This window comes from Ranitomeya imitator, chromosome 2, assembly GCF_032444005.1.
Source record: "Ranitomeya imitator isolate aRanImi1 chromosome 2, aRanImi1.pri, whole genome shotgun sequence".
Lineage (NCBI taxonomy): Eukaryota > Metazoa > Chordata > Amphibia > Anura > Dendrobatidae > Ranitomeya > Ranitomeya imitator.
The window spans coordinates 270,674,144-270,692,172 of NC_091283.1; the positions used below are offsets into that span (position 1 = coordinate 270,674,144).

An 18,029-nucleotide genomic window follows, 5' to 3' on the forward strand; every position below is an offset into this window, starting at 1 on the left:
ATGTCTGCTTTGTTGCTCATAAACAAAAAAGAAAAACAAAAAAAAAAAGAATATCGCTTAGCTTTCATTTTAACCAAACAGTGTTCAGCTTTCATTTTACCTCAGCAGTAAGATGCATAGGGCCTTGTCTTGTCCTACATGGAGTATTCAGCACATCTGTCAGCAGGTGAGGGAGCCGTCCGCTACTTGTATACACAGCGAGAGGGGGACGAGGATACCGACCTCTGCAGCCCCCCATAATACTACCAGCATCCCCCAAACCATCCACAGAGATCAACCAGGATACACACCGCACCAAGAATACTGCCCAGCACAGTGCACCCCGGCAGTATCACCCCCTCAGCTGTATCTCCCCCCATATTACACCCCTCCTATATCCCCCCATATTACACCACTCCTATATCTCCCCCACATCACACCCCTCCTATATCTCCCCCCATATCACCCACCTCCCCGTGGCTATACCTCCCCCCATATCACAGCTCTCCTATATCTCCACCCCATATTACACCCCTCCTACATCTCCCCCGGTCTACATCTCCCCCCACATCTACATCTCCCCCCCCCTCCCGTCTACATCTCACCCCCCCGTCTACATCTCCCCCGGTGGTATCTCCCCCGTCCTATATCTCCCCCCCATATTACACCCCTCCTACATCTCCCCCATCTACATCTCCCACCCTCCCCCCCGACTACATCTCCCCCCTCCTATATCTTCCCCCCATCTATATCTCCTCCGTGGTATCTCCCCCCTCCTATATCTCCCCCCATATCACCCACCTCCCCATGGCTACACCTCCCCCCATATCACAGCTCTCCTATATCTCCCCCCCATATTACACCCCTCCTACATCTCCCCCGTCTACATCTCCCCCCCCCCCCCCCCGTCTACATCTCCCCCCTCCTATATCTTCCCCCCCGTCTATATCTCCTCCGTGGTATCTCCCCCTCATCTATATCTCCCCCGTGGTATCTCCACCCATATCACACCCCAGCGGTATCTCCCCCATATTACCCCCATGTTGTGCCGATATTTGGCTCCTCCACACCTGGAACCTGTAGAGGCTGTTGTCCGGCTTCAGGGTGAGGTTGGTGGGCTCCTGCAGGGGGTAGACGTGTCCGCACTTCACCATCAGGTTCCCGAGGTGCTGCCCCTCTGTGAAGAAGACAGTGCTGAGGTCAGAGGCGCCCTGGGATTCACACCTCACATATGGCCAAGACCCGCAGCCCCATAATATACAGCAGTGAGGAGCCTCAGTATTAGGACAGCCTTCCTGCTGGATACCCTGATCTGTCTCCTGCTCTGCTTGTGTCAGGATATACTGCACTGCTGGCATTCTACTAGGCACCAGGTGGCTCAGGATGAGCGGAGATCAGTAAAGGACATTTCTTTGTATTTGTACATGCGTTTCCATGTCATGCTCAGCCACATAGCGCAGCGTTGGACCCTGTGGTGGGCACCGCATCGTGCAGGGGACCGGACCCTCACCTCCAGGAGCCACTATCCTGACACCCACCTTCATCCGTGATCTGCAGCCGCTGGATGATCCACTCCAGGATGTCGTGCCCTGCAGACAAACATAACAGGGTCACCTTTATCATTAAGAAGGCAAGTTCTGCTGTGGGCTGTAATCTGGACTCTTTTGGGGAGGTAGTGGAGAAAAGAACTCTGAAAAAGTGTATGGCAATTATGAACAATAATGCACATCCATTATATGAGCTATTCATGAGACAGAAGAGCACCTTCAGCAACCGGCTAATACTTCTGAGGTGTAAGAAGGAAAAATGTAGGAAATCGTTTGTGCCAACTGCTATGGGAATGTACAACAATAACATTAGGGTTAAACCACCAAGGTGAATGTCTACTTATTTCTCTACATTTCAGTTCAATCGTTGTGTATGTCCTATTCTAATGTATAATGTTCTTCTGTCAACTCCACTGTCATGTCAACTATGTAATTCCTTTATGATTTTTATGATTTAAGTTGTGCTGCTGTAATACCATAATTTCCCACGGGATCAATAAAGTGTATCGTATCGTATCGTACCTCCACCTGCGGCAGGCACTCCGCATCTGACACACTGTGACAAAGACATGCTGCGAGTCCAGCACTGGACACGGTGCAGACACAGAACCCACAGGTACGGGGGACGCAGCTGCCACATGGCGGAACCTGCGACGGCGTGCGGGGGATGACGGAACCTGCGACGGCGCGCGGGGGATGGCGGAACCTGCGACGGCGCGCGGGGGATGGCGGAACCTGCGATGGCGCGCGGGGGATGGCGGAACCTGCGACGGCGCGCGGGGGATGGCGGAACCTGCGACGGTGCGCGGGGGATGGCGGAACCTGCGGCGGAGTGAGGGGATGATGGAACCTGTGATGGCGTGCGGGGATTGGGGAACCTGCGATGGCGAGCGGGGATGGTGGAACCTGTGATGGCGTGCGGGGATAGTGGAACCTGCGATGGCGAGCGGGGATGGTGGAACCTGTGATGGTGTGAGGGGATGGTGGAACCTGCGACGGAGTGAGGGGATGGTTGTACAGTACCTGTGATGGCGTGCGGGGATGGCGGAACCTGCGACGGAGTGAGGGGATGGTTGTACCTGTGATGGCGTGCGGGGATGGCGGAACCTGCGAGGAGTGAGGGGATGGTTGTACCTGTGATGGCGTGCGGGGACGGCGGAACCTGAAATGGAGTGAGGGGATGGTTGTACCTGTGATGGCGTGCGGGAAGGCGGGACCTGCGACGGAGTGAGGGGATGGTTGTACCTGTGATGGCGTGCGGGAAGGCGGAACCTGCGACGGAGTGAGGGGATGGTTGTACCTGTGATGGCATGCGGGAAGGCGGAACCTGCGATGGAGTGAGGGGATGGTTGTACCTGTGATGGCGTGCGGGAAGGCGGAACCTGCGACGGAGTGAGGGTATGGTTGTACCTGTGACGGCGTGCGGGGACGGCGGAACCTGCGACGGAGTGAGGGGATGGTTGTACCTGTGATGGCGTGCGGGATGGCGGAACCTGCGACGGAGTGAGGGGATGGTTGTACCTGTGACGGCGTGCGGGGACGGCGGAACCTGCGACGGAGTGAGGGGATGGTTGTACCTGTGACGGCGTGCGGGGACGGCGGAACCTGCAACGGAGTGAGGGGATGGTTGTACTGTGATGGCGTGCGGGGATGGCGGAACCTGCGACGTAGTGAGGGGATGGTTGTACCTGTGACGGCGTGCGGGATGGTGGTGATCATCAGCCTCTGCGTGTGCATCTTAATGCCGCTCTCCACATCCTGCATCTCCAGGAGCAGCGCCTCAATCTGCAGAAATAAGAAGGGTCACCGCCAGACAGCACAAAACAAGGGGCCAACAACCTCTCACACTGCAGGGGGCGGGGCTGACAACCTGACATACAGGAGGGTTGTCAGTTCCTGAATCAGAGTTGGGTCTCACGTCTGATCGCTGTGCAGCACACACAGTGTTAATAGTGTGATGTAGGTGACTCCACCTGGGTGGTTGAGGCCCTTCTCTCAGGGACCCCCATTACCCCAGCAGCCATGATCATTTCCTGCAGGGGAGACACATGGTAATGAGGCGGTGCAGGTGGGGGATGACGTTACACTGTGCAGCCCTGACAGAGGAGCCATGATGGGGCTGATGAATAATTTATGCCCCTTGCTCCCTCCACGTATAACCTGCAGCTCACAAGTGCGGACGCCGCTGCGCGAAACTGCGGGGGCGTCATCATGGAGACGAGCACCACATCTGCAATTCAGACCTGAGCCACAAAACGAGGAGATGAAGCAGCGAGGAGAATCACCGGGTCCGATCTCCCACATATCCCTCCATACAGTATAATGCCCCCCCCCACCCCCACCAGGGCCGGTTTTAGGCAATGTGGGGTCCTAGGCAAAAGATTAAAATGGGGCCCCAAATGCTGACATATTGCACATCACACAGAAGCACTTCTGTTGTATTTACGTGCGCTGATCTCAGGCCGCTAAACGAGTGTGATCGTCCTTGGACGCTTGTTTCCCGACCTCTTTACACCGACTGAGGAAGAATGAAGGGAACAGAACAATCACAATTAGATTGATCTGTCCCCAAACAGTATCATGCTAACCGCAGCACATCTGCAGTTTACAGCGGGCGATGTGCTGCTGAAAAATTGTTTAGTATAATACACCCCATAATCCTCCATATATTATAATGTTCACCACAGTCCTCCATATAGTATAATACATTCCCCATAGTCCTCCATATATTATAATGTGCACCACAGTCCTCCATATTGTAAAATGCACACCTCATAGTCCTCCATATAATATATTGTGCCCCATAGTCCCCCATACAGTATAATACACTCCCCATAGTCCTCCATATATTAAAATACACTCCTCAGTCCTCCATATACGGTAGTATAATACACTCCTCATAGTGCTCCATATAGTATAATATACTCCTTATAGTGCTCTATATAGTATAATACACTCCTCATAGTGCTCCATCTAGTATAATACACTCCTCAGTCCTCCATATATTAAAATATACTGCTCAATCCTCCATATAGTATAATACACTCCTCATAGTGCACCATATATATACTGCACCTCCATAGTCATCCATGTAGTACAATTCACTTCCCATAGTATAATGCACCCCATAGTTCTTCATGTAGTATAATGTATTCCCCATAGTCCTCGATACAGTATAATGCAGCCTGCATATAGTAGAATGCAGCCACCACACAGAGTATAATGAAGACCCCTCACAGAATAATGCAGCCTCGCCATGCAATATAATGTAACCCACATAGAATATAATGCAGCCCCCCTCATAGTATAACGCAGCCTCTCCATAGAATATATGGTAGCCCCCCACAGAATATAATGCAGTCCCTCCATAGAATACAATGTAGCCCTCCTCATAGTATAATGAAGCACCCCATACAAAATAATGTAGCCCCTCATAGAATATAATACAGCCCATCTCCCCACAGAATATAATGTACCCCCCATAGAATATAATACAGCCCACCCTCCCATAGAATATAATGTACCCCCAATACAGCCCACCTCCCCATAGAATATAATGTACACCCGCATCGAATATAATACAGCCCACCTCCCCATAGAATATAATGTACCCCCATAGAATATAATACAGCCCACCTCCCCATAGAATATAATGTACCCCCCATAGAATATAATACAGCCCACCTAACCATGAAAATACAGCCCACCTCCCCATGGACACAGGTTTTGTTCTACACATTTATTTTCGAAAAGAGTGTGCAGCGCGGTGGTTGTAGATGTACATAGGTGTATATATAAGAAGGCTCTGTATAGTACTGAATATGGGGGAACTCTGACTGTACTATATATAAGAAGGCTCTGTATAGTACTGAATATGGGGGAACTCTGACTGGCCCCCATATAACCCTCCATACAGTACAATACCCCCACATACACAGTATAATGACCCCCCACATAGCCCTTTGCGTGAAGCTGGTCTTGTTCTTAAGACTACTGGAGCAATGCACATCACCACAGGGGTCTCACATGCAGTCTCAGGTGATGGGGCTTGGACTGAGGAAAATACCTCCACCAAAGCACAATTAGCTTTGGTGAGCAAGAGGGGCGGGGTGTCTTTCCCTAGGGCCGGGCTCAATCCCTTGGGCGCCTAACGGTATTTAGGACACTGTTGCTGGCTGGAAGAGTATATATTTTCTGCGGTTGTGATATCCGACGTCTAGAGGAACATAGGCTGTGACTGCAGACTATACCAGCAGGAGATACTGCTGGGAGCTGGGAGACAGTGGGTATCACCTGGTACGGGGGCAGTAGGACTACAAATTCCAGGTTGGGAACTTGTAGACTGAGGGCATTGTATTTTGGCCATCTACCTGGAGCTGCTGTATTACCACGGACGGAAGAAATTAAAACTAACTGCATTGTTAACTTGCCTAGGTGATTATTACAACTCACAACCTCAGATCTTCACATCCTCCATACAGTATAATGGCCCCCCCATAGTATAATGGCCTCCCACATAATAGCCTTCCATACAATGTAATAGCCCTCCACATAACCTTTCATACAGTGTAATGGCGCCCTACACAGCCCTCCATAGAGTATAATGGCTCCCCCACATAGCCCTCCATATAGTATAACGGCCCTCGACAGTATTATGGCCCCCCACATAGCCCTCTGTGTCGACACAGCTTTTAATCTTAATTATGCCAGACGTATATTTTCAGTAGGTCAGGAGACAGACTAACATTCTATGAATAAAGTTGGAAGGGAACTTAAGGGTCATCGAGTCCAAAACCCTGCTCAAGAATTGTTCAAATGAGTTTACATGAGTCTTGTTCTCTCGAGTCTGAACATTTATTCTTGATTGTGTTGCCATCCTTGGAGGTCTGTGTCGCATGGTCATTGAACAATTAGTATTTGCTAATATGTTGATTACCCATTGTATAAGTCCATGTAACTTTTTGACCTGCACACAGTGAAGAACAAACTATGCAGATCAATGAAATGCTCCAACAATGAGAGTTAATCTCATCCCACCTCCCCTCACCTGTGGATCATGGCCGAAAAGACAGTTGTAGACTATCAAAAGGGGATCTGCCTTTTCTCCCAGAGAGAATCATCTACAGGTTGCCAGCTTAAAGGACCACGGCCCTAACTGGAGGAACACAGATCTGCTCCAATGACCATCACTGAACCCTCAAAGATGTTTGGAGAATCCAGGTTGGGACAATCAAGTCACCTGGCTGTTATGGTCTGGTGATTAAGGAGCGACTTGCGACTAGCTCTGAGCAGGTGGCAACTATACTGACCGCAATCCCTAAGCTCAACACAACATTAGAAGTAGCCGTGGAATACTCCTAACTCTGCCTAGGCATCTCGTCACAGCCTAAGAGCTAACTACCCCTAAAGATAGAAGCAGGAAAACTATCTTGCCTCAGAGAAAATCCCCAAAGGATAGATTAGCCCCCCACAAATAATGACTGTGAGTGGAGAGGGAAAAGACATATGTAGTATGAAACAAGATTTAGCACAGGAGGCCACTTCTAGCTAGATAGAAATAGTACAGGACAGAACGCTGTGCGTTCAGTAATAAAAACTAGAAAAAGTCCACCGCAGAGAAATGCAAAAATCTCCACACCTGACTAAAGGTGTGGAGGGCAAACTCTGCTGCCCAGAGCTTCCAGCTTAGCTGAATAGATCCATACTGAAAAGCTGGACAAATGAACAAAAACAAAGAAAGTGCTGAACAACAAAGTTCACAACAAGTGAACCGCAAAAGGACAAGCAAGGACTTAGCTTAGATGAACTGGTCAGAGTGTCAGGAAAGTCCTAAGAGCAATGACTCCAGGCAGGAACAATTGACAACTGGCATTGAATGAGGGATAAGGCCAGACTAATATAGCCGAGCCAGAAAGATGATCAGTGAAAACAGCTGCTGAAGCTAAATCCAAGAAGCAGCTATACCACTCAAAACCACAGGAGGGAGCCTAAGAGCAGAACTCAAAAAATGCTACTTACAACCACCGGAGGGAGCCCAAGAGCAGAATTCACAACAGTACCCCCCCCTTAAGGAGGGGTCACCGAACCCTCACCAGAGCCCCCAGGCCAATCAGGACAAGCCAAATGAAAAGCACGAACCAAATCGGTGGCATGAACATCGGAGGCAACAACCCAAGAATTATCCTCCTGGCCATAACCCTTCCACTTGACAAGATACTGAAGCTTCCGCCTCGAAAAACGAGAATCCAAAATTTTCTCAACCACATATTCCAACTCGCCCTCAACCAACACCGGGGCAGGAGGATCAACAGATGGAACATCGGGCACCACATATCTCCGCAACAAAGATCTATGGAAAACATTGTGGATGGCAAAAGAGGCTGGAAGGGCCAAACGAAAAGACACAGGATTGATAATCTCAGAAATCTTATAAGGACCAATAAACCGAGGCTTGAACTTAGGGGAAGAAACCTTCATAGGAACATGACGAGAGGACAACCAAACCAAATCCCCCACACAAAGCCGAGGACCAACACACCGACGGCGGTTAGCAAAACGCTGAGCCTTTTCCTAGGACAACGTCAAATTGTCTACCACATGAGTCCAAATCTGCTGTAACCTGTCCATCACAGAATCTACACCAGGACAATCAGAAGGCTCAACCTGCCCAGAAGAAAAACGAGGATGGAAACCAAAATTACAAAAGAAAGGCGAAACCAAAGTAGCCGAACTGGCCCGATTATTAAGGGCAAACTCGGCCAACGACAAGAAAGTCACCCAATCATCCTGATCAGCAGACACAAAGCATCTCAAATAGGTTTCCAAGGTCTGATTAGTTCGCTCAGTTTGGCCATTTGTCTGAGGATGAAACGCCGAAGAAAAAGACAAATCAACACCCATCCTAGCACAAAAGCCCCGCCAAAACCTGGAAACAAACTGGGAACCTCTGTCAGACACAATATTCTCAGGAATGCCATGCAAACAAACCACATGCTGAAAAAACAATGGAACCAAATCAGAGGAGGAAGGTAATTTAGGCAAAGGTACCAAATGGACCATTTTAGAGAACCGGTCACAAACCACCCAGATAACAAACATCCTCTGGGACACAGGAAGATCCGAAATAAAATCCATGGAAATATGCGTCCAGGGCCTCTCCGGGACGGGCAAAGGCAGAAGCAACCCACTAGCGCGGGAACAGCAAGGCTTAGCCCGGGCACAAGTCCCACAGGACTACACAAAAGAACGCACATCCCGCGACAAGGAAGGCCACCAAAAGGACCTAGCAACCAAATCTCTGGTACCAAAAATCCCAGGATGACCGGCCAACACAGAACAATGGACCTCAGAAATTACCTTACTTGTCCATCTATCAGGAACAAACAGCTTCCCCACAGGACAGCGGTCAGGCTTATCAGCCTGAAATTCTTGAAGCGCCTGCCGCAAATCAGGGGAGATGGCAGACAGAATCACCCCTTCCCTAAGTATGCCAACCGGCTCAAGGACTCCAGGAGAATCCGGCAAAAAACTCCTAGACAGGGCATCCGCCTTAACATTCTTAGATCCTGGAAGATATGAGACCACAAAATCAAAACGGGAGAAAAACAGGGACCACCGAGCCTGTCTAGGGTTCAGCCGCTTGGCCGACTCAAGATAAATCAAATTCTTATGATCGGTCAAGACCACAATGCGGTGCTTGGCTCCCTCAAGCCAATGTCGCCACTCCTCAAATGCCCACTTCATAGCCAACAACTCCCGATTGCCGACATCATAATTGCGTTCCGCAGGCGAAAACTTTTGGGAAAAGAAGGCACATGGCTTCATCAAGGAACCATCAGAATTCCTCTGTGACAAAACAGCCCCTGCCCCAATCTCAGAAGCGTCAACCTCAACCTGAAAAGGAAGAGAAACATCCGGCTGACGCAAGACAGGGGCAGAAGTAAATCGGCGCTTAAGCTCCTGAAAGGCCTCAACAGCCTCAGAGGACCAATTAGTCAAATCAGCGCCTTTGTTCGTCAAATCGGTCAGGGGTTTAACCACACTAGAGAAGTTGGCAATGAAACGGCGATAAAAATTAGCAAAGCCCAAAAATTTCTGAAGGCTCTTCACAGATGTGGGTTGAATCCAGTCATGAATTGCTTGGACCTTAACAGGATCCATTTCTATAGACGAAGGAGAAAAAATAAACCCCAAAAAAGAGACCTTCTAACTCCAAATAGGCACTTAGACTCCTTCACAAATAGAGCATTATCACGAAGGATCTGGAATACCATCCTGACCTGCTTCACATGAGACTCCCAATCATCGGAAAAAATCAAAATATCATCCAAATACACAATCAAGAATTTGTCAAGATAATTGCGGAAAATATCATGCATAAAGGACTGAAATACAGAAGGAGCATTAGAAAGCCCGAAAGGCATCACCAGGTATTCAAAATGGCCTTCGGGCGTATTAAATGCAGTCTTTCATTCGTCACCCTGTTTAATACGAACAAGATTATAAGCCCCTCGAAGGTCAATCTTGGTAAACCAACTAGCCCCCTTAATCCTAGCAAACAAATCAGAGAGCAAAGGTAAAGGGTATTGGAATTTGACCGTGATCTTATTAAGAAGGCGATAATCAATACAGGGTCTTAAGGAGCCATCCTTCTTGGCAACAAAAAAGAATCCCGCTCCCAATGGTGACGAAGACGGCCGAATATGCCCCTTCTCTAAAGACTCCTTAACATAGCTCCTCATGGCGGCATGCTCTGGCACAGACAGGTTGAAAAGTCGAGCCTTAGGGAACTTACAGCCAGGAATCAAGTCAATAGCACAATCACAGTCCCTATGTGGAGGAAGGGAACTGGACTTGGGCTCATCGAATACATCCTGGAAATCTAACAAAAATTCAGGAACATCAGAAGAGGGGGAAGAGGAAATTGACATCAAAGGAACGTCACTATGTACCCCTTGACAACCCCAACTAGTCACAGACATTGATTTCCAATCCAGCACTGGATTGTGTACGACTCCAAATATGAAAAGTATTCCAGCTCCAGCAGATGGATAAAAAATATGTCTTTATTAGAAAATTACACGTAAAAATATCCTTACACCAGGTAGACCAGACAGGTGATAGTGTGAGTGAGACGGCTACGCGTTTCGACCACTAGAGGTCTTACTCATGCCAGTGAAGTCTCAGGACTGAATGCCCTACATATAGTGAAGTCAAAAAAGACACACCCCTATGGGTCACATGATACAATCGTAAGGTCCTGAAGCTACACAAATAAAAATTAACAAATCGTACAAAGCACATTAAAATCATACATAATGATATAGAATTTCAGTCCTCTTATTCATTCCTTTCGGAAAGCGAGTATTTAAATTGTACATCCAGAACGCCTCTCTGGTGAGCAAGCGTCTTTTTATGTCACCTCCGCGATATGACAAATGAATCTTTTCAATGCCGTGCACTCTCAGAGCCGCAATATCTCCATTATGCTGTGTATGAAAATGTCTCGATACCATAGATACATTTCTATTAACTATGTTTAAACAGGTAGCATCTCTAATATGCTCTGTTATTCGAGTTTTTAACTTACGTGTAGTACATCCTATATAGGATATTTGGCATATTGTGCAGTCTATCTTATAGATTACATTTTTCGTGTGGCAATTTATAAAGCTATTGATTTTATATTCTTTAGTGTGTTCCGAATTATAGAACACATTGCCTGGCTGTATATGTGCACATGTGCTGCAAGCAGCGGTGCCGCATCTAAAAAAGCCTTTGCACTCCAGCCAGGTGTTAGATTTAATTACAGGCAGAACAGAACTAGGGGCAATCATGTCACCAATGGTTTGAGCCCTCCTGGCTACCACATTTACTCCGTCCTTTAATAGGTCACATAGAGTGTTATCTTCATATAAAATAGGCAGCCTCTTATTAATGATCCCTCTGATCTGATTAAATTGGGACGAGAACTGCAAACATACATATGGTTCTCTATTATATGTTTCTCTCCTCGATTTATTAACACTAGGGGATGTGTTATGAACAGGTGATTCAGAACCACAATGGACCTAGTGGTTAAGAGCACACAAAGTGACCTGATAGTTACTAACATAGGACGAGCTCTGAGACGTGGGAACTCTGCTGACCGCAATCCCTAATCCTATTATACCACACTAGAAGTAGCCGTGGAGCGCTCCTGACCAGACCCTAGGCGCCTCGGGCACAGCCTGAGAAACTAGCTAGCCCTGAAGATAGAAAAATAAGCCTACCTTGCCTCAGAGAAATTCCCCAAAGGAAAAGGCAGCCCCCCACATATAATGACTGTGAGTAAAGATGAAAATACAAACACAGAGATGAAATAGATTTTAGCAAAGTGAGGCCCGACTTACTGAATAGACCGAGGATAGGAAAGATAGCTTTGCGGTCAGCACAAAAACCTACAAACAACCACGCAGAGGGGGCAAAAAGACCCTCCGCACCAACTAACGGTACGGAGGTGCTCCCTCTGCGTCTCAGAGCTTCCAGCAAGCAAGAAAAACCAATATAGCAAGCTCGACAGAAAATATAGCAAACAAAAGTAACACAAGCAAAACTTAGCTTATGCAGGGCAGACAGGCCACAAGAACGATCCAGGAGAAAGCAAGACCAATACTGGAACATTGACTGGAGGATAGGAACAAAGAACTAGGTGGAGTTAAATAGAGCAGCACCTAACGACTTAACCTCGTCACCTGAGGAAGGAAACTCAGAAGCCGCAGCCCCACTCACATCCACCAGAGGAAGCTCATAGACAGAACCAGCCGAAGTACCACTCATGACCACAGGAGGGAGCTTGACCACAGAATTCACAACAGTACCCCCCCCTTGAGGAGGGGTCACCGAACCCTCACCAGAGCCCCCAGGCCGACCAGGATGAGCCAAATGAAAGGCACGAACCAGATCGGCAGCATGAACATCAGAGGCAAAGACCCAGGAATTATCTTCCTGACCATAACCCTTCCACTTGACCAGGTACTGGAGTTTCCGTCTCGAAACACGAGAATCCAAAATCTTCTCCACTATATACTCCAACTCCCCCTCAACCAAAACCGGGGCAGGAGGATCAACGGATGGAACCACAGGTGCCACGTATCTCCGCAACAATGACCTATGGAATACGTTATGGATGGAAAAAGAAGCTGGAAGGGTCAAACGAAAAGACACAGGATTAAGAACCTCAGAAATCCTATACGGACCAATGAAACGAGGCATAAACTTAGGAGAGGAAACCTTCATAGGAATATAACGAGATGACAACCAAACCAAATCCCCAACACGAAGTCGGGGACCCACACAGCGCCTGCGGTTAGCGAAACGTTGAGCCTTCTCCTGAGACAATGTCAAATTGTCCACCACGAGTCCAAATCTGCTGCAACCTATCCACCACAGTATCCACACCAGGACAGTCAGAAGACTCAACCTGCCCTGAAGAGAAACGAGGATGGAAACCAGAATTGCAAAAAAACGGCGAAACCAAAGTAGCCGAGCTGGCCCGATTATTAAGGGCGAACTCAGCCAAAGGCAAAAAGGACACCCAATCATCCTGATCGGCAGAAACAAAACATCTCAGATATGTTTCCAAGGTCTGATTGGTTCGTTCAGTCTGGCCATTTGTCTGAGGATGGAAAGCCGAGGAAAAAGACAAATCAATGCCCATCGTAGCACAAAAGGCTCGCCAAAACCTCGAAACAAACTGGGAACCTCTGTCAGAAACGATGTTCTCCAGAATGCCATGTAAACGAACCACATGCTGGAAGAACAATGGCACCAAATCAGAGGAGGAAGGCAACTTAGACAAGGGTACCAAATGGACCATCTTAGAGAAGCGATCACAAACAACCCAAATGACCGACATTTTTTGAGAGACGGGGAGATCCGAAATAAAATCCATAGAGATATGTGTCCAGGGCCTCTTCGGGACTGGCAAGGGCAAAAGCAACCCACTGGCACGAGAACAGCAGGGCTTAGGCCGAGCACAAATCCCACAGGACTGCACAAAAGAACGCACATCCCGCGACAGAGACGGCCACCAAAAGGATCTAGCCACCAAATCTCTGGTACCAAAGATTCCAGGATGACCAGCCAACACCGAACAATGAACCTCAGAGATAACTCTACTCGTCCATTTATCAGGGACAAACAGTTTCTCCGCTGGGCAACGGTCAGGTCTATTAGCCTGAAATTTTTGCAGCACCCGCCGCAAATCAGGGGAGATGGCAGACAAAATTACCCCCTCTTTGAGAATACCCGCCGGCTCAGACAAACCCGGATAGTCGGGCACAAAACTCCTAGACAGGGCATCCGCCATCACATTTTTAGAGCCCGGAAGGTACGAAACCACAAAGTCAAAACGGGAGAAAAACAGCGACCAACAAGCCTGTCTAGGATTCAACCGTTTGGCAGACTCGAGATAAGTCAAGTTCTTGTGATCAGTCAAGACCACCACGCGATGCTTAGCTCCTTCAAGCCAATGACGCCACTCCTCGAATGCCCACTTCATGGCCAGCAACTCTCGATTGCCAACATCATAATTACGCTCAGCAGGCGAAAACTTTCTGGAAAAGAAGGCGCATGGTTTCATCACCGAGCCATCAGAACTTCTTTGCGACAAAACAGCCCCTGCTCCAATCTCAGAAGCATCAATCTCGACCTGGAACGGGAGCGAAACATCTGGTTGGCACAACACAGGGGCAGAAGAAAAACGACGCTTCAACTCTTGAAAAGCTTCCACAGCAGCAGGAGACCAATTGACCACATCAGCACCCTTCTTGGTTAAATCAGTCAACGGTTTAGCAATACTAGAAAAATTATTGATGAAGCGACGATAAAAATTAGCAAAGCCCAGGAACTTTTGCAGACTCTTCAGAGATGTCGGCTGAGTCCAATCATAAATGGCCTGAACTTTAACAGGGTCCATCTCGATAGTAGAAGGGGAAAAAAATGAAACCCAAAAATGAAACCTTCTGAACACCAAAGAGACACTTTGACCCCTTCACAAACAAAGAATTCGCACGCAGGACCTGGAACACCATTCTGACCTGCTTCACGTGAGACTCCCAATCATCCGAGAAGACCAAAATATCATCCAAGTATACAATCAGGAATTTATCCAGGTACTCTCGGAAGATGTCATGCATAAAGGACTGAAACACTGATGGAGCATTAGAAAGCCCGAATGGCATAACCAGGTACTCAAAATGGCCCTCGGGCATATTAAATGCTGTTTTCCATTCATCGCCCTGTTTAATACGCACAAGATTATACGCACCACGAAGATCTATCTTGGTGAACCAACTAGCCCCCTTAATCCGAGCAAACAAATCAGACAGCAGCGGCAAGGGGTACTGAAATTTGACCGTGATTTTATTTAGAAGGCGGTAATCAATACAAGGTCTCAGCGAACCATCCTTCTTGGCCACAAAAAAGAACCCTGCTCCCAATGGCGACGACGACGGGCGAATATGACCCTTCTCCAAGGATTCCTTTACGTAACTCCGCATAGCGGCGTGCTCAGGCACAGACAAATTAAACAGTCGACCTTTAGGAAACTTACTACCAGGAAGCAAATCGATAGCACAATCACAATCCCTATGAGGAGGTAGGGCACTGGACTTGGGCTCATCAAATACATCCCGGTAATCCGACAAGAACTCTGGGACCTCAGAAGGGGTGGATGATGAAATAGACAGAAATGGAACATCACCATGTACCCCCTGACAACCCCAGCTAGACACAGACATTGATTTCCAATCCAATACTGGGTTATGGACTTGTAGCCATGGCAACCCCAACACGACCACATCATGCAGATTATGCAACACCAAAAAGCAAATATCCTCCTGATGCGCAGGAGCCATGCACATGGTCAGCTGGGTCCAGTACTGAGGCTTATTCTTAGCCAAAGGCATAGCATCAATTCCTCTCAATGGAATAGGATACTGCAAGGGCTCCAAGAAAAACCCACAGCGCCTAGCATACTCCAAGTCCATCAAATTCAAGGCAGCGCCTGAATCCACAAATGCCATGACAGAATAGGATGACAAAGAGCAGATCAAAGTAACGGACAAAAGAAATTTCGACTGTACCGTACCAATGGTGGCAGACCTAGCAAACCGCTTAGTGCGCTTAGGACAATCAGAGATAGCATGAGTGGAATCACCACAGTAAAAACACAGCCCATTCTGACGTCTGTGTTCTTGCCGTTCAGCTCTGGTCAAAGTCCTATCGCACTGCATAGGCTCAGGTCCATGCTCAGATAATACCGCCAAATGGTGCACAGTTTTACGCTCACGCAAGCGTCGACCAATCTGAATGGCCAAAGACATAGACTCATTCAGACCAGCAGGCATAGGAAATCCCACCATGACATCCTTAAGGGCTTCAGAGAGACCTTTTCTGAAAATTGCTGCCAGAGCACATTCATTCCATTGAGTGAGCACAGACCACTTCCTAAACTTCTGACAATATATCTCTACCTCATCCTGACCCTGACACAGAGCCAGCAAATTTTTCTCTGCCTGATCCACTGAATTAGGTTCATCATACAGCAATCCGAGCGCCAGAAAAAACGAATCAATATTACATAATGCAGGATCTCCTGGCGCAAGGGAAAATGCCCAGTCCTGAGGGTCGCCACGTAATAAAGAAATAATGATCTTGACTTGTTGAACTGGATCACCAGAGGAGCGGGGTTTCAAAGCCAGAAACAGTTTACAATTATTCTTAAAACTCAGAAACTTAGCTCTATCTCCAGAATACAAATCAGGAATAGGAATTCTTGGTTCTAACATAGAATTCTGAACCACAAAGTCTTGAATATTTTGTACTCTTGCAGTGAGATGATCCACACAAGAAGACAGATCTTTAATGTCCATCACTACACCTGTGTCCTGAACCACCCAAATGTCTAGGGGAAAAGAAAGACAAAACACAGTACAGAGAAAAAAAAATGGTCTCAGAACTTCTCTTTTCCCTCTATTGAGAAGCATTAGTACTTTTGGCCTCCAGTACTGTTATGAACAGGTGATTCAGAACCACAATGGACCTAGTGGTTAAGAGCACACAAAGTGACCTGATAGTTACTAACATAGGACGAGCTCTGAGACGTGGGAACTCTGCTGACCGCAATCCCTAATCCTATCATACCACACTAGAAGTAGCCGTGGAGCGCTCCTGACCAGACCCTAGGCGCCTCGGGCACAGCCTGAGAAACTAGCTAGCCCTGAAGATAGAAAAATAAGCCTACCTTGCCTCAGAGAAATTCCCCAAAGGAAAAGGCAGCCCCCCACATATAATGACTGTGAGTAAAGATGAAAATACAAACACAGAGATGAAATAGATTTTAGCAAAGTGAGGCCCGACTTACTGAATAGACCGAGGATAGGAAAGATAGCTTTGCGGTCAGCACAAAAACCTACAAACAACCACGCAGAGGGGGCAAAAAGACCCTCCGCACCAACTAATGGTACGGAGGTGCTCCCTCTGCGTCTCAGAGCTTCCAGCAAGCAAGAAAAACCAATAAAGCAAGCTGGACAGAAAATATAGCAAACAAAAGTAACACAAGCAAAACTTAGCTTATGCAGGGCAGACAGGCCACAAGAACGATCCAGGAGAGGGCAAGACCAATACTGGAACATTGACTGGAGGCCAGGAACAAAGAACTAGGTGGAGTTAAATAGAGCAGCACCTAACGACTTAACCTCGTCACCTGAGGAAGGAAACTCAGAAGCCGCAGCCCCACTCACATCCACCAGAGGATGCTCATAGGCAGAACCAGCCGAAGTACCACTCATGACCACAGGAGGGAGCTTGACCACAGAATTCACAACAGGGATGCCAGCATATCATCTCTATGTTTCCTATTTACTATATTAATAGCCCTATCAATAGTCCAATTCGGATATTTGCGATTCTTCAATCTTCCTCTTAGTTTTCCAAATTCCTCCAATCTATCCTGCTCTCCACTACAGTTGCGCTTATGCCTAAAAAACTCCCCTACAGGTATAGATTTGATAGTATGGGCAGGATGACTGCTATCCGCATGTAGTATAGTGTTACCACTAATTGGTTTGACAAATGTTTTACTTGCTATAAATTCTCCAGTACAGCCCGACAACTCCAAATCCAAAAAAGATATGCTGGATGCGTTATGCACAAATGTGAATTTGATGCCACAATCGTTACAATTTATGTATTCCACAAATCCCGGTATGGCAGACACATCACCCCTCCAAATAATCAGGGTGTCATCAATGTATCTGCCATACCAGGAGATGTGTTCAACATAAGGCTTATCAGCAGAATACAAATATCTTTATTCCCAATATGCCATGGTGAGGTTGGCCAGAGATGGTGAATATTTAGCACCCATAGGGACGCCCGACCTCTGGATATACATGGTATTATCAAAGGAGAAAATGTTGTTCTGCATAAGAAAGCGTAAAACCTGTAAGGCAAAATTAA

At 47.6% G+C, this 18,029-nt stretch overlaps 1 protein-coding gene across 1 annotated transcript in view; it reads right to left on the minus strand.

The window, feature by feature from the left end:
• The window catches only part of RGS9 (regulator of G protein signaling 9), a 104,891-nt gene that overhangs the window by 60,093 nt on the left and 26,769 nt on the right, over nucleotides 1-18,029 (minus strand). The window contains exons 2-4 of the mRNA XM_069749218.1: nucleotides 3,215-3,311; nucleotides 1,518-1,568; nucleotides 1,050-1,156 (exon numbers count right to left, since the gene is read on the minus strand). Of these exons, the coding sequence (XP_069605319.1) occupies nucleotides 1,050-1,156; nucleotides 1,518-1,568; nucleotides 3,215-3,311 (255 nt within the window). The remainder of the gene's footprint in view (nucleotides 1-1,049; nucleotides 1,157-1,517; nucleotides 1,569-3,214; nucleotides 3,312-18,029) is intronic.